At 40.6% G+C, this 13,268-nt stretch overlaps 1 protein-coding gene and 1 long non-coding RNA gene across 3 annotated transcripts in view; one reads left to right on the top strand and one right to left on the bottom strand.

Moving 5' to 3' along the window:
• nova1 (NOVA alternative splicing regulator 1) overlaps positions 1 to 13,268 on the bottom strand; it is a 107,899-nt gene that overhangs the window by 81,718 nt on the left and 12,913 nt on the right. Inside the window, exon 1 of one of the 2 annotated variants that reach the window (XM_061898073.1) lies at positions 1,652 to 1,929. The exons of the other annotated variant lie outside the window; for it this stretch is intronic. Coding sequence (XP_061754057.1) covers positions 1,652 to 1,655 — 4 coding nt within the window. The 5' untranslated portion in view covers positions 1,656 to 1,929. Of the gene's footprint in view, positions 1 to 1,651; positions 1,930 to 13,268 lie in introns of those variants that run through there. 2 annotated transcript variants of the gene reach the window in all.
• LOC133551406 (uncharacterized) overlaps positions 1 to 13,268 on the top strand; it is a 48,152-nt gene that overhangs the window by 30,666 nt on the left and 4,218 nt on the right. The window lies entirely within an intron of this gene.

Below are 13,268 nucleotides of genomic sequence, written 5' to 3'. Positions count from 1 at the left end.
TGCTGCAAAAGATGTTAGTCTCTTCCAGGTTTTTGAACTGAACTAGCGAGCCGGTCTGGTGTCATTCCCGGGGCCGATTTGGCCTCCAGGTTGCCAATTAAATTGCTCTGGTGTATTTCCTAGGCACTTTCAATTTTGGAAGGGAGTCGGTTTGAAGACTCAACCGCCAAATGTCTTTCTCTTTGGCAAAAGCAAAGTTTTTTTTAAACAAGTAATTATCTGCATTTGTTGTTGATAGAAAAAGTGATCTTGAATATGGAAACAAAATTTTGAAAGTCTACAAATAAATCAAACATACTGAAGACATAGCCCAAAAATTTGCTCTGATCCTCCTCTTCTGAAGCTCTATAACAATAACACTCCCTCTTCCCTGAATCCTGAGACCGATGCAATGACGTCATGTTCGATCTTGTTCAGCTGCCTCGAGGGTGACGCCACTGGACCGGGCAGCGATGTAAAGAAACACAGGGATTAATGTATTTGATTGGATTTTAATAAACCAGTGTTATTTAGTCAGGTTTTGTTTTTTTACGAGCCACAGAATCGAACACCGTGAGGAAATTAGGAGCATCAGGAGAAAGACGGATTGCTAAAGGTGGAGAACTGTGCATGAAGATCAACCTGTTGCCTCAATACACGTGTTAAAGTGTCATGTGGAGGAACGTGACAGCGGATGGCAATGTCATGCCTAAACAGTTGCCCCTCTCCTCTTTGCATTAATATGCCCCTCATGTTCCATTCAGACACCCAATAATTTCCCAGCTAACAGAAAGACAACTGTGTCAGTGTCAGTTGATTCTTTTTTTTTTAAATTTGCGTTCAATATTGTAAATTTACTATAAATCTTATGTAGAAATGTAAACATACTGGGTCCTCTCGTTATGCTATTTCCACCAACGTGAGAATTTTTCGATTTCTAATCATTGAATTTTCACGAGGCGGTTGCTTCTCCTGCCGCAATCCGCATATTGGGATAACTATAAAATGACCTTGGTGAAAAAAATTCAGATCACGCATGACCGACACAGTCACTGTAACGCATCTACTACTCTGGCACTGTATGGTCCGTGGTCCTGTAGCCATGCTGAAGATTTGATTGGAATGACTCCTGTTGCAGGAGCCCAACATGGAAAGACCTGTTGTTTACAGACAAGCCCAAAACCCACTGCGTAACTTCCAGCTTGGCGTCAGGTAAATGCGGTGGGGGGCTGGGGTGGGAACGCAAAACCGCTATGGCTTTTCTCGGTCGACCCCTCGCGGTCATGTTTGTAGTCATCAATAATTAATTCCAACCTCACGTCTGAGATCACAGTAACAGGTTTCAACGACATCATGTGGTAGAGTAAACACAGCAATCTGTTGCTGCAATCCGCCAAGGGAACTCGAACAGTGGGGCGAATCGGGATGCTGAGCCAGTGGGGTGTTTAGTTCAAACCCCCATCTTCCAAATACTGCTGAAGCTAATATCATTAGTTAAGTCACCCAAAGGGGGTGGGTCAGGGGGGTATGGCTGTCCTCCCTTCTTCACACAACTGGTTAACCATTGCGCATTTAGATGGACCATCTTACCAAAATGACCCATAGTTTAGAGCACTTAATGAGCACGTCTAGTAAATTCAACAAGTAAGACAAAAAGAGTTTTGAAGCTCACCCATTATGAGATCTGCTGCTTCTCAAGTCCTGTGTCAGATCGCCATCAATGCCGGGGCGCAATCTCTTAAGGGTATCTTAACATCAGCCTGGGCATAGGTGCGAGCGTAGTGTTAAGGAATGCGGCCAGTCAACCTTTTTCCACTGTTTCATCGGCGGGTGCGGAAGAAGGGATTTCACCGCAGTGTCCGAGCCATGCCAGCAGCTGGCCGCAGCTTCAATTGTCTGCGAAAATGCTAATGCAGGCTCTCAGTGTTTTCAGTGAAAGACGGCACGCATTGTTCGAGCCTGCATCGGTGTGAAGGAGGAAGAGGAGGGAGGGGGGTCTTCCCTGCCGCATCACCCTTTTTACTGCTCTCATCCATATTCATCGAGTGGCCTGTCCATCTGCGGCAGCGCGCGGGAATGACACTCCACTTGGCCAATGGCGGGCCTCCTCGTGTGAGCCGTCACGTCCCCGCCCCCCCCAAAGCCGGTCCCAAAAAATTGAATTTTCACCCCGTGCTCCGCCTCTTTTGACGCAGCACTATAAAGCACGGGGGCCCGTCCACTCGCCTTTTTTTTCCTCCCGAGGAAACCGATGGGATGAGGCGTCGAGGCCAACCGCGTCGAGAGCCACGGACCACGAATGCGTGCGGTGTGACCTTCAGCGGCGACTGAAGGGGGTGTATTGATAATGTAGGCGGATGATGAAGGACGCTGAGGAGGAGTGATTGTAGACGGCGGGTTGTACGCCCACGCCGCCACCCCCCCTCATCCCCTACCCCCCGTCCCTTAGACGGCCATGTTTGAGAGGGCGGAGGGGCTCATCAACCATTGCAAATGGCAGTGCCGCAGAATGGTGGAGGGTGGGGGATAGGGGAGGAGGGCGATGAAGCCAATCACTACGCCTATAAATCTCACACAGAAAGGTATCTTAAGAGACATAACAACTGCAATGTGTGTGTGTGTGCATGTGTGTGAGTAGACAGCAGGTCAAACAACAACAAGGTGGTCCGTTTCCACCTCCACCAGTGAATCAAGAACCGTTTATTTTTGGTCTTTCCAGCATATTGGAGCCAGTGTGTATATAGACAAAGCTTCCCTGTAGACTCCATCTATCGTCGTTTTTCCTATCTCTCCCCCCTCGCTCTTTCTTCCATCGCCACCTGGCAAATTCACAGTCTGCTCACGTCACATCGCTCTGCAAGGGCACCTGTGTCCTTCCCAACAAAAAAAAACAAAAAAACAGGGGGGAAGAACTACAGCTCACATTCCTGTGCCAAGCGCTCCATTAGCATCGTTTAGATGATCACTCGTTCTGCCTGAGCCTCGCTGGGCTTTTGGAAGACGCAGGTTTGCCAAGCGAAATGGGCTCGACCGGTTGGTAATTACAAAGACGAACGAATGAAAGACGTTCATTTTGAGTGAGGGGACGGAAAGTGCTGATAAAAGACGGGTGATTCGGTTCAATTCGGCGTGTCCGTAGCTTCTAAAGCTCGACTGAGGGGCTCGGCTCTAAGAGCACAGGGATTTCTTTCCTTTGTTACAACTGACAGTCATGTTAATGATCAGTTCACTACAAGAAACACAATCAATACCAGTTGTAGTCAGGAGGTTGGTGATTACAGCAGGGGATCAGTACCATCAGTACTGTACAATGCAATGCCATGCTTATTATATTGTATGCTAGGGGGCGTCAAAATGTGGCCTGCGGGCCATTTGACTCCTCCAGCTTGTTTTTTTTATTGGTCTGCAACCTATTCCACAGACAAAAAACAAAACATAAAATCCAGCGTTCCCCCTACCAGTATATTAAGAGCAAGGGACACGTTCCCATACATTCATTTATTTGTGAAGGTCTGCCATAATACTTTTGGACTGCCACAGAAGGATTGGATACTGTCATTTTTATTTTTATTTGTAAACACGTTTTATAAATAGAAAAGTTTTGTATATTGAAACAAATTTCTCAGTAAAAATATTGATAAAAATAATAATAATAATAGATTAGATTTATATATGGCCCTGTGATGAGATGGCTACTTGTCCAGGGTGTACATCGCCTTCCACTCGAATGCAGCTAAGATAGGCTCCAGCACCCCCCGCGACCCCGAACGGGACAAGCGGTAGAAAATGGGTGGATGGATGGATGGATAGATTTATAGAGGGCTTTTTCTATTAACTAGATACTCAAAGCGCTCGCAGAGAAGTGAGAACCCATCTTTCATTCCACATTCACACTCGATGGTGGTGGTAGCCACTTCCCCTGTGCTTGTACCTCACAGTGAGAAGAGCCTGGGTTCGATTCCTGGGCTGAGGGTCTTTCTGTGTGGAGTCTCCTCCCACCTTTAAAGACATGCACCTGGGGATAAGCTGATGGCCATTATTTTTTTTACGGCGAAGTCCTGGGACCCACAGCAGCCAGTATTATACCATACATTTTTTTGTAAACAGGTTAACAATATATCAGTAATTCACAGTAATTTACAGTGAAGCTAATGAGAGTCATCTATTACGTCCATTGTACATTACCATTAAGCCAGCGATGTGAGAGCCAACCTTCATCTTGCATACCTGTATTGTTTTTTCCCCCAAAACTAAATAATTAATTTAACACGATTATACGTGTGTGAACTTCATGTGTTTATGTAATTTACTTTCCTTAGTGTGCCTAGTTTTAGTTTTACAGTGACTTCATTGTCTAGAATATAAACAAAACACTTCAAGGTATATTTTTCATATTTAATTCAAATGACTGTTTACACATTTGGTAAAGTAAACTCTAACAATCAGGGAGGGCAGAATCTAACGTAGTCTGTTTTACATTTCACATTAAAGGCCTACTGAAACCCACTACTACCCACCACGCAGTCTGATAGTTTATACATCAATGATGAAATATTAACATTGCAACACATGCCAATACGGCCGGATTAGTTTACTAAATTGCAATTTTAAATTTCCCGGGACTTTTCTCTTGAAAACGTCGTGTAATGATGACGTGTACGCGTGACGTCACGGGCTGTTATGAATATGAGTGCTGCGCACACACACAGCTAAAAGTCGTCTGCTTTAACGGCATAATTCCACAGTATTTTGGAGATCTGTGTTGCTGAATCTTTTGCAATTTGTTCAATTAATATTGGAGAAGTCAAAGTAGAAAGAAGGAGTTGGGAAGCTTTAGCCTTTAGCCACACAAACACACGGTGATTCCTTGTTTAAAATTCACAGAGGTGAAACTTTCCTATGGATCATGTCAACCAGCAGGTTTCGGTGAGAAAATTGTGGTCAAAAAGTCGCCACTTACCGGATATCAGCTGAACTTCTGCCTCCCGTACAGCTGCCGTCAACTTCCCCGAGACACTGCGCGTCAACACCTGGCTGTGGACGTACACTTCCGACTATCAGGTACTGTTAAACTCACTAAAACACTAGCAACACAATAGAAAGATAAGGGATTTCCCAGAAATATCCTATTAAATGTTTCTAAAACCTTTTTTTTTTTTTTTCTAGTCCGTCGCTATCAATATCCTCAAACACGAATCTTTCATCCTCGCTCAAATTAATGGGGAAATTGTTGTTTTCTCGGTCGGAATAGCTGTTTTTGTTGGAGGCTCCCATTGAAATCAATGTGAATATATGAGGAGCCATCAACATGTGACGTCATCGTCTGCGACTTCCGGTAGAGGCAGGGCTTTTCTCCAGTTGCGAACTTTATCGTGGATGTTCTCTACTAAATCCTTTCAGCAAAAATATGGCAATATCGCGAAATGATCAAATATGACACATAGAATGGACCTGCTATCCCCGTTTGAATAAGAAAATCTCATTTCAGTAGGCCTTTAAGCAGCAACAATTGAAATTGCATTGAACAAAGACAGCACAGTCTACAAAATCAAATTCCGTGTTTGTTAACATACTTGGTCAATGAAGCTGATTCTGATATTAGAAAAAATATGTTATTATTAATAACTAATAACACATAATTGTTTTTAAATATACATAAAAAAATGTTTGCGTTTTTAAAGAAAATACATGCATCATTGCAAATCAAAATGATCATCATATATGTAAAATAAAGTTTGCATTGATTTGATATATGATGACATCATATTGACCACACCTGTAGCTATGCCCCGATCACTACATATATAGTGGCAATCTAGTTGAAACCCTGCTTTGTATATTCAGGTTAAAAAAATGTAAGGTTCTGAATCATCATTTGTCCCAAGTTAGTCAATGTTGGCTTTCATGAAGTCTGTCATGATTATTAGTTGTTGTTGAAGGAAAGTGCAAATGTTGCATCTGTTAAATGAATACATTTTGAATGTTGATTATTATCGTGCCTGGTACTACATTACATATATACTCACACCGTGTACATAAAACATTGTTGGAGGGTCTGCGGAATAGGGCAAACACCATTACCGCCATTGTTAGCTGACTCTTGCTAGCGTTTATTTATGAGTTAGAATGCATAAATAAAGAAAAACCTGTGTGTGCTTGTCTCACACAAGGACTGTGAATGATAAGAGAAAATTCCCCAATAAGTGCAGTCCCCCTTTAAGCATTGCTATTTTCAGGGCCGTTGTATAAAGAGAAAGTGATGACAATTCTAAGGGCCTAGAGCCCGCAAGAGCCCACACACAGCCCCCAGTAGCCTCTAAGACAAAATGAATATGCATACGCTAAACTAATATATATTCATTCAAATTAATCAGATTTTAAAATAAAGCCACAAGTCATAAATGGCTTACACTTGTATACTTTTTCTCTCTTCAAGGTACTCAAAGCGCTTTGACACTATTTCCACATTCACCCATTCACACACAAGGCCCTAACCACGACTCATCAGGAGCAAGGGTGAAGTGTTTTGCTCAAGGACGTGATGAGGTTGGTTGAAGGTGGGGATCGAACCAGGCACCCTCAGGTTGCTGGCACAGCCATTCTCCCAACCGCGCAACGCCATCACTTAGTCATAAGATATTCTAATTTCAATAACCTCCCTGGCTCCTTCTTAAAAAATTATTTGGTCCACAGACTCCACACCAATTTTCTTTCTAAGGTTCGCACCTTAGCAATTGCACACTTCTCCCGTGACCTTTGCGCACAGAAAATGTATGCAGCGCACAAAATCCAAATCCAACCTAAACTCTAAACAAACACATAATTTATTTTGTACTTTTTTCAACAAGTGATCCCGACAGTTAAAACAATGACGATGTCAGCCGAGACGTTTCGAGGAGGAGAAGGATCCTTCTCCTCCTTCACCTCAAGATGGTCTGTATCTTTTTATTGAGCAAAACAGATTACTGTTGGTCATAAACCCACCAAAAGACCATCAGCTACTACTATCTAGCAAAACTGTTCTTCCCATGGTTCATTCTCATTGGAATTAAGTGGGTGTGAGCGAATTCCAGCAGCGTTAAGATGCCCCCCAAAAAAGAAACACCAGAAAATATTTGAGAAGAAGGTATGCAGTAAGACCATGCCGTCGACAATAAAAAAAACTTTTTCTAAGAATGAAAAGAGAGTAGAACTACCGAGGGTGGATGAAACAATTAGCCTACTTGTTCATTCATTTAATGTCTGTAACATTACCTTTGACGGGGCAAAGGCTGGACTCTGAAGTCTACGTTAGCTGTCATCTGGCCGCATTGCACTCTGGACAGGTCACCCATCCATCCATCCATTTTCTACCGCTTATTCCCTTGTGGGGCCACGGGGGGCGCTGGCACCTATCGACCCCACAAGGGAATAAGCGGTAGGAAATGGACAGGTCACCAGTTCGTTAAAAAAAAGTCACCACAAATCACTGTGGGACAGTGCTCCAGTGTGAACCCATCAGAGGCTACATTGAATTGTACTATGACACATTCAAGTTCTACTTAGTAACGAATAATTACTGAGTAATTATTAAACATTATTATTCATAATTACTGAGCAACTAAACCATGATAACACAACTGACCTTCGTCAGATGCTCAAAATTGTTAATTATTAGTATCTGACGAAGGTCAGTTATGTTATCATGATGTGTTCAATGTGGCCTTGTAAAACGTGTTATTAGTGAAAAATTGCCTAAATACAAAAAAGTTAAAAGAAAATTAATAATACATCCATCCATCCATTTTCTACCGCGTGCCCCTTACAGGGTCGCGGGGGTTGCTGGAGCCTATCTTAGCTGCATTCAGGCGGAAGGCGGTGTACACCCTGGACAAGTCGCCACCTCATCACAGGGCCAACATGGAAAGACAGACAACATTCACACTCACATTCACACACTAGGGCCCATTTAGTGTTGCCAATCAACCTATCCCCAGGTGCATGTCTTTGGAAGTGGGAGGAAGCCAGATTTTCCGGAGGGAACCCAGGCAGTCACGGGGAGAACATGCAAACTCCACACAGAACGGCTCAGGGTATGTTACTGTGCATTCTATTATTTAATCGGTGGTCTGAATTTGTTTTTTTTATTTTTTGTTAGTTCCTGGTTGCACTCCCTTGTTTTGTTTGGTTCCCATGCCGACTTATGATTTTCACCTGTTTCTGGTGTTCGGACCCTTATTCAAGCCTGTCTTTGCCAGTCAGTCGGCCTGGCGTCATTGCATGTTTTCACGCGATACCATTGTTCATGTTGTCTGCTTCATGCCGTGTCCAACTAAGTTTTGTTTGTTCCACGCCACAGTTTATGTTGTTTTGTTTCATTCAACAAGTTTTTTGTTTGCTCCATGCCATAGTTTATGTTGGTTTACCTCATGGCCTGAGAAGATTTCTTGAGTTTAGGGCTGCAACAACTAATCGATTAAATCGATTAAAATCGATTATAAAAACAGTTGGCGAATAATTTAGTCATCGATTCGTTTGATGTGTGCAGTGCGCATGCACAGAAGCTCTTTTTTTTTCTTCTTCTTCTTCCTTTCGTTCTTTCCTAAACCTTTATTTATGAACTGCAACATTTACAAAAAGCTGAGAAACAATAATCAAAATAAGTACAAAAAAGTACAAAACAGGGCTATGTCTCATGAGGTGGCAGTAAGCCAGCCAAAGCTGTGTCATGTGCAGCTCACGTGACCAAGTCGTAGCCTTTGTCTGGAAACATTCGAAAAATGGTGGAGGAAAACAGGAGCTATAGTGTAAGTGCAATGGAGAAAAGTGTACGACCTAAGTCGTCAAAAGTGTGGGAGTTCTTCACCTTAAACACTGCAAAGAAGACCGTTTCCTGCAAAACGTGCAGCATCGACCTCGCCTGGCAAAGAAGTACGACATCGCTTTGGGAGCACCTTAAGAGGAAGCATGTTGGATCCATGGATGAAGAAAAAAACTCACGGTACGTAACTTTTTAAGTCCATAGTCCGAGTACATTGATCCGTTGTCTCCGTCTTTGTGTGTTTTTAATATGTTGTTAACGAGGAGATTTTTTTAAAGCAGCACTGCAGCAACTGTTGTGTATTAACTTTCAGAGTGTTAGGAACTTCTTGGAGAGTGCGAGGTCTTCATTTTCTGTGTTGTTATGAGCGGCAACAGGCATTCATAAATTCAGCTTTTTTGTGAGTAACGTTAACGTTATGTCTCTGTTGTTGTGTCTCCGGCACATTTGACTCCGTTTTGAGAACGAAAACGCACGTTTACCAATTTGGAAATAAACGTAACGGACAGAAATATCTCAGGTTGGTTTCATAATGGATCAATGTAGCCGGACCCGATAAAGCTATATAATATTTGAGTGACGCTTTAGTAATATAAACGTTATGAAGGTGCTGGAATATTCCATGCTATTATTCACAGGCAGCCTAAAATGAATCCTTTATTATTCACAACAGAAACATGTACAATATCTGACCCAGTTTTGATCTGATGAGTTACATTTCTGTGTTATTATTGTTGTATGCTGCATCCCCAATGTCCATTTATTTCATTTAGCTTTTTTTTTAATGTGGTGGTGTAATTAGATAGATAGATATGTAGATAGATAGATAGATAGATAGATAGATAGATAGATAGATAGATAGATAGATAGATAGATAGATAGATAGATAGATAGATAGATAGATAGATAGATAGATAGATAGATAGATAGATAGATAGATAGATAGATAGATAGATAGATAGATAGATAGATAGATAGATAGATAGATAGATAGATAGTACTTTTATTGATTCCCTCAGGGAGTTCCCTCAGGAAACTTTTAAATTCCGGCAGCAGTGTACAGAATTGAGATGGAATTTAAAAAGTAAATAACGGGTGTTTAAATGGGAAAAAAAAAAAAAGGAAATATTACAATAAGAATAAAAATAAAAAAGCAACATAAGAATAAAAATATAACAGTAAAAATAACAATATAACAAGAAAAACTAGGCAACAGTGACTATGATATGAAAAAATGTGTCTTTTACATCAGAAATTATCAAATAAATCAACTAAGTATGTATTGAGTTACATGTAAATGTTGCTACTATGTACGTTCATTATATGGTTTCTCTCATTTCAGAAAGAAACAAGCCAGCATTAGAGACTTGGTCCAAAGGAAGGTGTGCTCGCCACAGCAAGCGGCTGCATTGACTGATAGTGTCCTAAATATGTTGGTGACTGACATGAGGCCACTATCAATGGTGGAGGATGACGGTTTCAGAAAAAGGATTTACATCCTAAACCCTGGTTACACTCTTCCCTCGAGGACCCATTTTACCAAACTGATGGAGAAGAAGTATGAGCAGACATTTCAAGCTGTGAAAACTGACATTAAAGCCACCCAGAGCAAAATTGTTCTGACCACTGATGTGTGGACAAGTGTAGCCAAGGAAGCCTACCTTGGCAATACATGCCATTAGGTTGGAGACGAATGGAACATGAAGTCAATCTGCCTTATGACCATGCCACTAGAGGAAAGACATTCAGCATCCAACATTGCAGAATGGTTCGAATAGGTAGTAGACAGGTTTGAAATTCCCCTAGGCAAATTATTGCTATTGTGCAGGACAATGGTGCACTTTATAAAAAAAACAACAACATTTTTCTAATACCTGCCTTGTTATTGTTATGTTTGGCAAGTCGAAAGGACATGGTGCCAGAACAATTTCCCTTGTGGATCATTAAAGTTTGTCTAAGTCTATGCTGTTTTTTAAAATAAAGTATTAGAAAGGATAGAAATATAGTTTATCTTTTTTATCCGATTATTAATCAAAATAATAATCAATAGATTAACCGATTAACAAATTAATCGTTAGTTGGAGCCCTACTTGAGTTAGATTAATAAATATGTTCCTACCTTCACGCCTGGTCCGGAATAGTCTGTTTGCATCCCGGGAGAACAAACTTCGCAGCAAGCTGTGAAAACCTCTCCGTTATGACACTGTTGTTGTTTATTCAGTATGTTTATAATAGTTTAAACTAATCTCTAGTTTTTTTAGTTTTTAGTACAGGTGCTTTAAAACTAGCAGGTTAAAAACAATACAAATCATCAGGTTATTAATCAATAAAAACATTTATTGTGATAATTGTTTTTCCATTTGGCCCAGCCCGACTGACTTGTCATGAATCGTGTCATAGTTTCCGACATTTCCATCGATCCATTTTTCTACCGTTTGTCCCTTTTGGGGTGGCGGGAGTTGCTGGATCTTATCGAAGCTGCATTCCGACGGAAAGCGGCGTACACCCTGGACAAGTCGACATTTGCCCATTTAAAATCCTGGAGTTTCAACTGTCTTCTTGAAATTTGGTTTGTTTCAGCTAGTAGGTTACGTTTTTCTGGTTATGTGAATATATAACATGTGTTTATTGAGATGACTTTCGTGTAACAATCAACATAGCCACACAGATGCAACCCAGCTCCCCTCTATACGGGAGTCCTTTGGTCTTAGAATGTTAATCAAAAACATAAAGATAATCCCAAACAATGAATGATTTAGTTATTCTACCCAACAATTAAGAGTGACTTTTTATTGTGATGGATACTTTACTATACTGTGATTTCAAAATGATCCAGGCCTCATAAAGACTCACACCATCAGAAACTATTGTACATTGTCAATGCGATTCCAGTGTTTTGACAGCCACATAGTTCCTACTTGTCAAGGGGGAAAAAAAATGTCTTCATCTAATAACCAGACTAATTCTTTGTCTGACATACAGTAAGAGAGAAACAGATGGTTATCAGTGGTGGGAATATCTATTAGTACACTTCACTAGGGGTGTAACTGTGCATGGATTCGTAATCTAATGTTTGGGATTGTAACTGTAGGTTTGGTTCCTACAAAATACACATTTAAAGTAAGTCACAGGAAATATGCCTCCAGTTAGGAGTATACTCAATAAACAAATGCAGTGCAGCACAGACTTTGGCTAACGACAAAAACCCTCTTCTGTCCTCTAAGTCTCTTCCTTGGAATTTTCCCAACGAAAGACATAATCGGAGAAAGACAAGTGGGTATGACAAAAGCAGAATGGCGCCATTGTTCAGTAAAGATGGGGAAAGATCTAAACGCTGGAACTACATCTTATTTTAAACTTAGTTTCTGTGGGTGCAAAGAGTGTGTTGTCTCATTGCGCACAGGACGTAACGATTAAACCGTGGTAAAACTCCTGATTTCTCAAATAGTTTGGCTCTAAATAAGCATCCTTCAACTCATAGAAAAACCCTAAATCTGATTGTGTTCGGTTTTTCCAAAGTCAGACTAACACATCTAGATTATGCGATTAGAAACCAGGTCTCTTGAGGGGGTGTGTGCGGCCTGAGATGACCCTTTGCATCGGACATGGACGATTACAAAATCAATTAGTAAATGTGAATAATCGATAATCGATTTATAAATTTTAAATAAATAGTTACAAACTTGGCTGACTGCAGCGAGCCACTTCACCGAGAAATCCGACCAGCTCCTTTATTATCGGGCACTAATGTTCCAGTTTTGCACACATTTTCATTAATTTAATAAAGATGGGAATTAATTTAACAGTTTATTATTACAAATGCACTGTTTTTAATATTGATAAACGCGTATTTAGTGAAAATAAAATAAATGTAAAACAGCATCTAAATACATAAATTAAAGATGCATCAACTATCGATTTTTAATCGAATAGTAGCTCCTGAATTGTAATCCTAATCGAATTGTGAGGTGGCCAAAGATTCCCACCTCTAATGATAACCGTGATCATTTTGGTCACAATAACCGTGATATGACATTTTCAATCGTTATATCACAAAATATAGCCACTTCTCCTTATTTCAATTTTTTTTTATTGTGAACTGCAACCCCTTGAGTTAGTCACTCTCCTACCGCCAAAATAACGACTTGAGACTATTGAGGATGGAAAGTGTCGGGCTGTGGCTGTGTTCCAAAAATTACACTCAAATAAACTCAATTATGTAAACAATGGTACCTCGGTTGTTCCAAAAGGAACAAACCGAAGCAATTTTTCCCAAATTTATAAATTCAATCAATCAAACTGCGGTGAGTTCAAAGACCACTGATATTATTAGTAGGATTAAAAGGATGCTCACCAAATACTCTTATAAGTGAAGCATGTTTAATATAAACAGTGTTTTTTCTAACATTTAGGAAGTTTTTATGTCATGTTTTTTTTACAAAAATTATGTTAAAACAAAGAATATATTTTCCCCCTCATCTTTTTTCCA

This window comes from Nerophis ophidion, linkage group LG04 (genome assembly GCF_033978795.1).
Source record: "Nerophis ophidion isolate RoL-2023_Sa linkage group LG04, RoL_Noph_v1.0, whole genome shotgun sequence".
Classification (NCBI taxonomy): domain Eukaryota; kingdom Metazoa; phylum Chordata; class Actinopteri; order Syngnathiformes; family Syngnathidae; genus Nerophis; species Nerophis ophidion.
This window is presented reverse-complemented; position numbering and strand designations above follow the sequence as displayed.